The sequence below is a fragment of the Podarcis pityusensis genome (assembly GCF_964106645.2).
Source record: "Podarcis pityusensis genome assembly, chromosome: 8".
Classification (NCBI taxonomy): Eukaryota; Metazoa; Chordata; class Lepidosauria; order Squamata; family Lacertidae; genus Podarcis; species Podarcis pityusensis.
In genome coordinates this window covers 47,463,412-47,475,004 of record NC_138033.1, presented here as the reverse complement: position 1 = coordinate 47,475,004, position 11,593 = coordinate 47,463,412, and the positions used below count along the sequence as shown (strand labels likewise).

The 11,593-nt window shown below is 44.9% G+C and overlaps 1 protein-coding gene and 1 long non-coding RNA gene across 2 annotated transcripts; one reads left to right on the top strand and one right to left on the bottom strand.

Annotated features, from left to right (window-relative positions):
- Nucleotides 1–343: 343 nt before the first annotated feature.
- Nucleotides 344–5,829, bottom strand: LOC308483652. Its single transcript, XR_013989745.1, has 2 exons — nucleotides 5,696–5,829; nucleotides 344–1,224 (listed from the first exon to the last, which is right to left on the bottom strand). It is a non-coding gene; the product is annotated as an uncharacterized lncRNA (long non-coding RNA).
- Nucleotides 5,830–5,914: 85 nt separating this feature from the next.
- Nucleotides 5,915–11,593, top strand: PSMD7 (proteasome 26S subunit, non-ATPase 7). Its single transcript, XM_081017719.1, has 7 exons — nucleotides 5,915–6,109; nucleotides 7,267–7,358; nucleotides 8,917–9,009; nucleotides 9,680–9,777; nucleotides 9,961–10,041; nucleotides 10,476–10,567; nucleotides 11,113–11,593. The coding sequence occupies exons 1-7, from the start codon at nucleotides 6,036–6,038 to the stop codon at nucleotides 11,549–11,551; spliced, it is 969 nt and encodes a 322-aa protein (XP_080873845.1). The 5' UTR covers nucleotides 5,915–6,035; the 3' UTR covers nucleotides 11,552–11,593.

Genomic DNA, 11,593 nt, shown 5'->3' with positions numbered 1-11,593 from the left:
TCATCTGATTTTAGTCTCTGCTCACTTGACAGCGATCATTCAGTTTTAGCTTATGGGGGTCTTTTAGTTTTTATTGGATTGTGCCAGTGTTAATGCTTACTTATTTAGTTGCTAGGCTTGTATATCACAATGTATGGCTTGGATTATTATGTGCTTTTTTAAACTCTTTGTATCAGGGTTATACATCACCTAGAGGCTCATTGCAATGCGGTAACTGATAAATGTAACAAACGATATAGAATAAGATAAAGTAAATAAACAACAGAAGTGCTTTGCATCATAACGTCTTCTTCCATAGCAGCCCTTTTGGAATCAATATTGCAAAAACACACAGTAAACAAAATTAAAGCCATTCAAACTTTTAAAGAGAAAGGTTCAGGAGCCGTCACTGACAGAAATATAGTATTCTGCTCGTGGATCTTTCCTGGGGGGGAAATCAGGGTTTGTATCCCGTCCTGCAAAAAGTGTCCAAGGGCAGCTTACACAGCACCATAAAAGCAATGTTAGAATAGTAAAATCCGTTTGGCAAATAAAACTTACAAAAATAAAACAGCAATGGCAAACCAGTCTAAAATCCATAATTCATACTGAAATTACGGGTGGGGTGGGGTGTAAAATAGGTTTTAGCCTGGTGCTGAAATGAGAGAAAAGCAGGCTCCAGGTAGGCCCCTCTTGAGAAGTGTTCCATAGGCACAACTGTGACAAGGTCCTATTCAGACATCATGCTCCCTCCTGCAGCCTTTTCCTTCACTTCCATCCAAGCAGGCAAACTAAGCAAATTAAGAATGTCATGGGAAGTTGCCGTATCCCAGGTCAATCCACTGGACTATCTAGCCCAATATTTTCTTCTCTGACTTATAGTGGCTCTCTAGGAAGTTGGCAGAGGCCTTTCCCATCTGCTGCTATGGGATTTTTTTAACCAGAAAAGCCAGGTATTTGTCAGGGTCCAGCTACACCCAGACTATGAACCAGAGTCTCCTTAGAGGTGGAGGAACAGGGGAAGCAGGATCGCAACACACACACACACCAGAACACCAGCACTGCCAGCAACCCTGAGGATTCCTTCATTACTTTGAACCCTGATGTTCCAGCTGTAGCATAGAAGGTCAATTACTGGTTGCCTGAGCTCCCATCTGGGTCACAGGAATCCCCTCTGTCGGCCATACAGCAACAGGAGTGGTGGAGCTGACAAGCTAGCCACACTCCAGAATCATCCATGTGTCTCTGAAACACCAAAGAAAACGTATTTTACCCAATGGTAGTGAGGATCAGAAAAAAAATACATGGTTGAACTTCACTCTGTAAAAAATACTGAAAGCTAAAAAAAAGAAAGAAAATAAATTAAGTGCTCTGGGAATTTTCTTCAACCTCCCTCTGTCCAACAGCGCTTGAGCAAGGACCCTGTAGTGATAACCTCAGGTCTCATCAGGTAGCAAGTTTTTTCTGTCTCTTATGAGGAATAATCTCTGACCAGAAATCCAAATCATAAAAGGTCAACTCCTTCCCTTAAGAGACTAAAATTGATCCATATAAGACCTCATATTGCGAATTCCTGTTGCAGTGCCTTGTCGGGGTTGAACTACTGGCCAAAGGACTTTCTTCATTGTAGATAAATCTGTATGAAATCTTGCAATGCTGCTTTAAGAAACTTTTTTTTTTTAAAGGGTCTGAGGGGCCGGGATTTCTGCAAGCAGTCTCCCCTTTCCTCTTCTTTGGCTCTTACTAGTAGAAGCTGGGATGTAAGAAACAGCATCTGTTAAGAGGCGCAATTATGTCACTCAGTGCAGAGCTGCAAGACCAGGACAGGAAGAGGACTGTGGCATAGCAAGATATGGGTAAGAAGATATAGCAAAGTACTTTGGGCAGCACATACAATCCTCAGAAAGCAAGCAGTGCAACACAAACTTTCAAGCTTGCCAACTGAGAGTGGGTGGTGTGTAACAGCCTATACTGTGAGAGTGGGTGGTGTGTAACTTAGTTATTCTTTCTTTCCTTTGATTCAGAAGGTTCCCAAGAAGGTTTCCTATCAAATACTCAGCATTCAGTCATGGAACAAAGAAATGTTTGGTCATAAATTACCATGGCCCACCAATGGTGTTTGTTGTGAGAAGGCCACAAACAGATTTTGAGAACAGCCACTCATGTGCCCATCACTTCAAGACCATGATAGTTGTTCTTCTTTCAACTACATCTGCACATTACGTAGGAACATAGGAAGATGCCTTATAACAGAGGCCCATCTTCTAACTCAGTACAGTGGTACTGAGTGGTAACTGAGTGGTACTGAGTGGTAACATCTTTCCAAGGTTTCAGACAGGGAACATTCCTTCTCCCACCTGGAGATGCCAGGGACTGAACTGAAGACCTTCTACATGCAAAGCAGATGCTCTATCCACTGAGGTACCATCCTTTCCCATTAATAAGCCAAAGCAGCTGCCAACATCTGCAGCACACTTTTCATTACAAATCACATCTCAGCTCAAGGCTCTTGCTCCTATTTGTGTCCTGTGATCTACGCTGGTGTCTTCCAGGTCCCCAGGTACAAATGCTCAGAGTACTGAGTTTTACCTGCAATTTCTAAAAAGCCTTGGATCTCCTTACTTAAGAAGCCACTTCTCTTCCCATGCCACAATGCAGCAGGTGAGATGAGAAGAGGCACCTGAGATCTTTCTCATTATCAAAGAGAAGGTAGAGGCAATAGAGTGCTTTCTGGAGAGACTACTTGGGACTGGCATGTGTTTTCTCCTTCATCAGAAGGAGGTTGAATTCAGAACACATTGAAAGAAGTTAGTCACTTCTCTGTGGGCTTTTGCAGTGGGCAATGTCACTCAAGAGTATTCAAGGAGGATAAAGCATAAAAGCTAATCTTTCTTATGAGGTGCCATTCAAGGCGGGGGTGAGGGGAGCTTCAAAAGAACAGCAACAGAGACCGGTAATATATTTGTGAATGAACCAAATGAATGTATCTGAGTATCTTCTCTTATCTGAAGCCATCCCTATAAATCAAGATCATGCCTTACAAGGGATTAATTAACACACATTCTGAATCACTGAGCCAGAAAACACGCTGGTATTTTCTGCAAAAATTATGACCAATTAAGTGGTTCTATAACATCTACTTTCCTCAGCAACAGTGAGAAATTCCAAACAAAGACAAGAGACAGCAGCCAGTGTGGGCCAATAGAGAGCTGGTCTTGGACCTGGGGAATAAGTCTCACCTCTGGGTGACCTTGGGCAAGTTGCCACCTCAGTCTCAGTATTGGTTAATCTGTATGCTATTTGCACAGCACCTTGTAAAGCAAAGTTCTTCAGGAGTGGTTTAAATAAGTATAAGAACCTGAATGAATTGCAGCTGCCAACTCATGGTTGCCAGAGGACACAGTGGATTATTTTATGTGCTTCTAAACTACTCTGCTGTTCGGAGTGATTTGCCTCAAACCAAGGTGTTGTGCTCTACTGCCATGGTCTCGAGGTGGCCCATATTAATAATAGCTCTGGAAGAAGTGGGCTGAGACAAAGCCCACCACTCAATTCCCTCTTAACAGTAGGAGCATAAGAAATGACCCCATATAGTCTTGGTCTATCCAGCCCAGAATTAACTATGCTGGCTGGCAGCATCAGCTCTCCAAAGTTTCAGAGTTTCTCTCCCTGTAGTACCTGCAGATGCTGCTGTGGATTGAGCCTTAGGTAGGACACCGTCTGCATGCAAAGCAGAGGCTCTGCCACTGAGCCACAGCCCTTCCCTTAATACTTTGGAGTTGGAGTGGATGACTATTGTAGATATAAAAAAGTTGTTGCTGGTTGCGGTTTAAGCTCTTGTTTTAAATTGTTTTGTGCTGCCTAGTTTTCTCTCTCTGGAAATAAACATGTGGCTCCCCCAACAGATGACTCCAGAGTGAATGCAGCACTGGACAGATAGAAATCTTTAATGTTGCAAATGTTTCCTTCAATTGTGGAAAATGTGTGTTTGTGTGCATGCGTGTGCGTAATTTCAAATAACCAAGGAAGCCCTCCATTTGGAGCATGTGATTGCCGGAAGAAATATCAACAACCTCAAATATGCAGATATGCAGATGACACTACCTAGATGGCAGAAAGCGAGGAGGAATTAAAGAATCTTTTAATGAGGGTGAAAGAGGAGAGCGCAAAATATGGTCTGAAGCTCAACATCAAAAAAACTAAGATCACGGCCACTTGTCCCATCACCTCCTGGCAAACAGAGGGGGAAGAAATGGAGGCAGTGAGAGATTTGACCTTCTTGGGCTCCATGATCACTGCAGATGGTGACAGCAGTCACGAAATTAAAAGACGCCTGCTTCTTGGGAGAAAAGCAATGACAAACCTAGGCAGCATCATAAAAAGCAGAGACATCACCTTGCCAACAAAGGTCCCTATAGTTAAAGCTATGGTATTCCAAATAGTGATGTATGGAAGTGAGAGCTGGACCATAAAGAATGAAGGACAGGTGACCCCATCTAGGCCCGAAGTCACCCCCCCTAAAGCAGGCTCAAAGCTTCTCAAAGCTTTTCAAAATCATTTTCTCAGCAGCTAAGCATCTGCTCATTTGCTCTGCTGTTGCAAGGCAAAACCGTTACTTTTTATCAGTACAAGAAGGCTTCAAAAAGCTAATGAATAGGCTCTGTTCAAAGCAGGCCTGAGAAACGAATCTTATCTCACTCTAGTTGCAACACATCTGAACATGCTGAAGACCCCTTGGCTCTCACCCCCCTTTCCTGGGAAGGGTGCCAAGAGTCCAATAGTCCCAAGACAGCTTTCTGTTCATGCTCAGAGGAACTCATGGGCAGGACTCTGGAAGAAGGAGGAGAAAGGGGGCGGGAACTGGAAGGGGTATATATGTTTGTGCACATGACTGTGAACTCGTGCATGCTTTTTGTGAGTTATCACACTTGCTCCTTCTACCAGTTCATGGATGGTAGAAATAAAGCTTTTTCTCCGAAACTATTCCTTGAGTGCCTGTTGACTCCCACCTCCCTTTCCCGGGCGCAATATTTTTCCCACCCAAGGGCAAAGCCTCATAAGGCTACACTATGGTATTCCAAATAGTGATGTATGGAAGTGAGAGCTGGACCATATAGAAGGCTGATCGCCGAAGAATTGATGCTTTTGAATTATGGTGCTGGAGGAGACTCTTGAGAGTCCCATGGACTGCAAGAAGATCAAACCTATCCATTCTGAAGGAAATCAGCCCTGAGTGCTCACTGGAAGGGCAGATCCTGAAGCTGAGGCTCCAATACTTTGGCCACCTCATGAGAAGAGAAGACTCCCTGGAAAAGACCCTGATGTTGGGAAAGATGGAGGGCACAAGGAGAAGGGGACAACAGAGGACGAGATGGTTGGATAGTGTTCTCTAAGCTACCAGCATGAGTTTGACAGTGGAAGACAGGAGTGCCTGGCGTGCTCTGGTCCATGGGGTCACGAAGAGTCGGACACGACTAAACGACTAAACAACAACAACAAAATGTGTCTTGCACGTGTTAGCAGCGATACAGTGTCTTCCCTGAAACCAAATCTCGGGTTTTTTCCCTCCTCAAATTTCCCAAAATTTCCTAAAAAACGTAGAAAAAGTATCTTTGGGTGGATGCTAAAGCCGCCTCCAGACTTAGGTTGTGAACGAAAAGGACGCTTAAATCATTCATCAACGGCTTCCCTCCAGAGTGTTCTGGAGGCGACTGACCCTCGCATAATGGCATCCCTCCTTTTGCCCTTCTCAATATGGCGACACTACCGCCCCACGACGCCAAGATGGAAATCTTCTCACAGGAAGCCGAACTGCCGGTGAGGTACCCTTTGAGATCATCCCAAGATGGCGTCGCTTTCGCCCGCCCACAGGCTGAAAGGAAGTCGCATGACGTCACTGCGGCTGCCCTTCCCAAGATGGCGCGGCTGCCCAGCTCCTCCCTCAGCATCGCTTGCTTCACACCCGGTGCCCTGAGTCACTGAGAGGCGCTTTGCTTACCGGGAGAAGGAGGCCAGGAACTAGGCCAGGACGTGGAGGCCGCGAAGCCGCCGCTGCTATGCCGGAGCTGGCCGTGGAGCGAGTGGTGGTCCACCCGTTGGTGCTGCTGAGCGTGGTCGATCACTTTAACCGGTGAGGGAGGCGGCGGCCGGCCGGCCGGGCTGAGTCATGGTCGGCAGGCCAGGGCTTAGGGAGGCAGGGTGGCCGTAGGGCTGGGGTGGCGCTTTGCACATGCTCAGGAGCAGCGAGCTGCGAGGAAACTAGTGTAAAGAAGCGCCGGAGTGGAGGCCGCGGAAAGACAGCTTAGTCAGGGGCCCGGGCTGAAGCCGCCTTCCCGCCTATGCCCCTACCCCGGGTTTCGGTTGGGGAGACCCTCTGGCTTTGGCGAGGCCTCGGAGCAATAAAGGAAGCGGCTGCCTTTATCGCGGAGTGAGGCAGTCGAGCCCAGGGGAGAGGCCTGTCTTATCTGCCTGGCTCCCCGATCCTCCTCGGAGCAGCTTTCGGGGGTTGAACGCGGAACCTCTTTCCTTCTGCAGGCCAAGCGGCTGCTCTCTCCCTCTGCACCCCAACAAACGGGCCTTTCGGCCAGAGACTTCATGGAGGCGGGCTGCATGCTACTTTTCGCCGACTTGCTTTTTATGTTTAACGCGGTGTCTTTACCGCGGGTGGAGCGAGGATGAGATTCATCTTTTGCCACTGCTTTTCCAGACTCTTGAGTGGAAAAGCGGAATATAAATGAACTGATATGACTTAAAATATACTTCCTTCCTAAGTAGCAGCCACAGCTGCATGGATGAAAGACATGTAAGCAGCGCATGGCTGTGCCAACTTGACTGAGTAGGTATGTGGCAGAGCATTTGCTTTACAAGCAGCAGGTTCCAGTTCAACAACATCTCTCCCCCAGAAAGCACACCTGCTATATGGATTTCAGAAGCAGGTGGTGGGAAAGGCCATGCTCTGACATAGACCTTGGAGAGTCACTGCCAGGCCATGCAGTGCTGACACTTTGGGGCTAGGTGGATTGGTGGGCTAAGTCAGCTTTTTGTATGTTGACTTCCTCCATTAACCATCAGAAGAAGACAAGCCATCAACACTCAGCTGCCTCCTCCCTGATGACTATCAAGACTCCTTCTGTTGGGAGTCTTGGCAAGTTGCTACATACTCTTTTCCTCCCACCTTAGTTATGCTGGTGTTCATTGCCCTGAGTTGATAAAAATTCAGTTCAGGAATAGTTTATGCTGCACATCAATGTATCTCATCTTTCTTTTGATTTTGCCTTTCTATTTTAGGATAGGAAAAGTTGGAAATCAGAAGCGAGTTGTGGGGGTTCTCTTGGGTTCGTGGCAGAAGAAGATTTTGGATGTCTCCAACAGCTTTGCAGGTAAAGTGATGCCTGAGATCTCTAAGGTTGTCTAGCAAGCCAGATGTGGTTGTAATGTACACTCCTACCCTAACATTTTCCACCCCATTAATGGATTTGGGGGAATTTGGGGTTTGTCCCTTAAATTGTTGGTGGGTAACCTGTAGCCCTCCATATGTTGTTGGACTCCTAGTTCCATCAGCAGCATTTGGAGGGTCAGAGGTTCCCCACCTTTTGTCTTAAAAGTGAGAGACCCAGAAAAGCTGAGTCATAAATCTCAATTGAAACTTGGTTGATAGTCTTGAGTTTTCAACAGCCCTCTGATTAAATAATAACCCAAAGGAGCCCAGTTAGGAACCTGCTGGATTGTGTTTGGCTAAAAGCTTAAATGCGGTCCCTCGAATTCTCAGGCTGTCGGAAGCCATCCTTAGCTTTCCATAGTCTGCTCCAGGGAATCATCATTCTTTCATCTACCTTTAGTTTAAATCTGAGTCTGCCCAGTTCTAGAAACTTGTGATCTTGTCTAGTCATTAATCTTGTGGGCTGCAACTACATGTACCTCATACTACGGTCAATACTGTAGTAGGAAGAGGTCCTAAATCAGTGGTAGAGTATCTTCTGCTTTGCTTGCAGAAGATACCAGATTCAATCCCCAGTGGTATTTCTAGGTGGGGCTGAAAGACCCCCATTTTGAGACCCTAGGTAAAGAGATTGACTTCATTACTGTATTTAAAAAGATGCTTTTATTGCTCACCACATGCTGTTTGTCTCCCTGGGCTCCTTTGGGAGGAAGGGCAGGATATGAATATAATAAATAATAATGGCATTTTCTGTTCCTTGGGGAACTTTTGTAGGTCAGTCATTGAATGCATGCTTTGCTCACAGAATGTGCAGTCCCTGGCATTTCCATTTAAAAAGGACCAAGTGGCAGCTGATAAAAAAAATCCCCTGCCTAAGACGCTGGGTAGCTACTCAGGAGACCAGTACTGGGATTGCATAGTCCAGTAATCTTACTCAGTGCATGATAACTTGCTATTTTCAAAAGCCCTGTGATCCTCTCATAAAGGGTAGAATAGAAATTTAAATCATCCTCACCTCTGTAATGTGAAGACTGGATCCCATTCTAAGTGACTTGCCAGCTTCCCAGAGGCATCTGTGAGAACAAAGTGCTGGACTACCTGGACCCTCTTTGGGCTGCTCTTAATTCCCACCACATGGGATGCAACTTGGCAAAATTGTCACTTTCCTTTTTAAAATTTATTTATGATTTTCAGTTTTATTCATTTCAGTAATTTTACAATCAATTTAATATTTCAAAACTCGACTTCATTCCCCCTCTTTGTGGTCCCTTAAATTTATTTTTTATATTTTCTGCATATTCCAAATTAACTTAATTTTCTAATTTATTCATCTACTTTAAATATAATACTCTTGTAAAACTGCAGGTTATTACAATAATCCTGCCAGTGTTCTTACTGTTTACAGGTTATTTGTAAATATTCAATAAACCATTTCCATGGGGGTTTTTTAAAGGCTGGAAATTCATGCCATGGTTTGGATTCTCTTTTTTTACTCACAGTCCCCTTTGACGAAGATGATAAAGACGACTCTGTATGGTTTTTGGACCATGACTATCTGGAGAACATGTATGGGATGTTCAAGAAAGTAAATGGTAAGCAATGCTTGGTTAGCTAGAAGTGCAAGTCACAGCTAAATCTATCACTAGGAAAAGCCAAAAAGTGATGTTATTTAAATAACTTTGCTATGACTGCTCACAGATGCTTAGTTATTAAAAAGTTTTTCATTTTGGAGATGAACACCTCTGTTAGTGAGAAAATGAAGGAACTGGGTCACCCTTCAACATCAGATTCTGCAAAACCTCTCATGTTTTAACCTAATGCCCCAGCAAAGAAACCATATTTTAGACTACATGCTACTTGAAGGAAGGGTCTTGTTATAGCTTGTGTGTGCAGTAAATAGGCTTTTTGTTGTTCAGTCGTTTGGCAAAGTCCTCAAGGTTGGGCATATCTTGTCTATTTTGCCAACATTCAAAGTGTAGTATTCTGTACCTGTAAAATTTATTTTGAAGCTGATGTCCAAGTCCAGTAAACTTTGGATGTAAGCAATGTCCAGTATGAATGATAGGCTCAGTTTGTGAGAAATTCTAAAGTCTCATCCCGTTTGCTATACAATATCATTGCATGTAGAACCATGCTTTATTCCTGCAAAGTCCCACTTCCAGTGAAACAGTAGAAGAAGGAAATGGCTCTTGGAGGTTGAGCCCTCTTCCAGCTGCTTCATGTACTCTGACTCTTGCTTTGCTTTCTGTGTCTTTTTCCTAGCCAGGGAAAGAATTGTGGGATGGTACCACACAGGTCCCAAGCTGCACAAGAATGACATTGCTATCAATGAGCTAATGAAAAGATACTGCTCAAACTCGGTAAGAGCCACTCACAACCTACAAATTCTGACAAGGCTTGCTATTTGATGTTACTGCAACTTGTAAGAACAAGTTGGAAATGGCAAGATGATCCTTTATGCAATAGCAGGCTGCAAGTTACTGGAAGGAGACTGGTAGGTTTTGTTTTCCACCAATAGGCACTAATGGGTTTCTTTCAAACAGGTATTGGTAATTATCGATGTAAAGCCAAAGGACCTGGGGCTGCCCACTGAAGCCTACATCTCTGTGGAAGAAGTTCACGATGTGAGTATCCTGGGTTTATGCACATCACGTTGCTTTTCCCTCATACATTTCAGTGTCAACCAAAGGACCAGACTAAAACAGGCTGAGCCAATAACAGGAATGCTGCCTGTACCTTGCTCATGTCACTCCTTTTGCAGCCAGCACCCTACAGAGTACCTGAAAAAAACTCTGCTTAGGATGAAAGAACTTGCCAGTGTTTATTATTAATTCAATTCACACTTCCTTATGGAGGTAATTTGGGGTTAGTGTGTCTCTTCCATTGGCCAGTTATGGATCTGTTCTTATTCTTCAGCAACTCTTGGCTTCTTATGCAACAATTGTAAGTTTTTCCAGGGTTCAGACACACACACACACACACACACACACACACACTCTGCCCAGAAGTTGAATAAAGGTGATTACTTTCATGCCTGGTCTCTGCTTGCACCCCAAAGGATGGGACGCCCACCTCTAAGACCTTTGAACATGTGACCAGTGAAATTGGAGCAGAAGAAGCGGAGGAAGTTGGGGTGGAGCACCTGCTACGGTAAAAAAATACCTTTCTCGCCTGTCACTTCAGACTTCTGAGCTTGTGTTCTGCTTACATAGTTACTCCTCAAGATAATACAGGGAGGCAGGCATTCCCATCTTGCAGATATAAAATAATGGATGCAGAATGCCTTTGACCCCTGCAAGGCCACACACCCCGCCAGCTTAATAGAGGCATCATCCTTAATTTATCCTGACAGCCACCCTTCATTGGGATCTAGTGGTAGCCTATCCCTTAGCCATGCAAATGTGCCACCATATTTCCCATGCTGGATTAGGCCAAAGGGTGCCCATCTAGCATCTGGTCTTATTCTAAGGGGAAGCCTACAAGCAGAACCTGCACCTCCCCACAATGCAACTGGTATTCGCTTACATCCCCATGTCTTTGTATGGGTTGGTTGGTCCAGAGGAGATTCAGATTTCTAATCCAACTGTAGAAATGCCCAGCATTGATTTCCGTAATGTGGCAGAGAAAAATAATTCTATTCTTCCTTTCCTGCCAACTGGGTTCTCTTCTTCTGACCCCTTTCTTGGCTGTTCCAGGGATATTAAAGATACCACTGTAGGCACCCTTTCTCAGCGCATCACAAACCAGGTCCACGGCTTGAAGGGACTGAACTCCAAGCTTCTAGACATCAGGAGCTACCTGGAGAAAGTGGCCATGGGCAAACTTCCCATCAACCACCAGATCATCTACCAGCTCCAGGATGTCTTCAACCTGCTGCCTGACGTCAACTTGCAAGAGTTTGTCAAGGCCTTCTATCTGAAGACCAATGACCAGATGGTGGTGGTCTACTTGGCTTCACTCATCCGCTCTGTGGTTGCCCTCCACAACCTCATAAACAACAAGATCGCCAATAGAGATGCAGAGAAGAAGGAGGGGCAGGAGAAAGAGGAGAGCAAAAAGGAGAGGAAGGATGAGAAAGACAAAGATAAGGAGAAGAGTGATGGCAAGAAAGAGGAGAAAAAAGAGAAGAAGTAGAGTAGGATTTTGTATTTGTATATTAAAACCTTGTAAACTGAA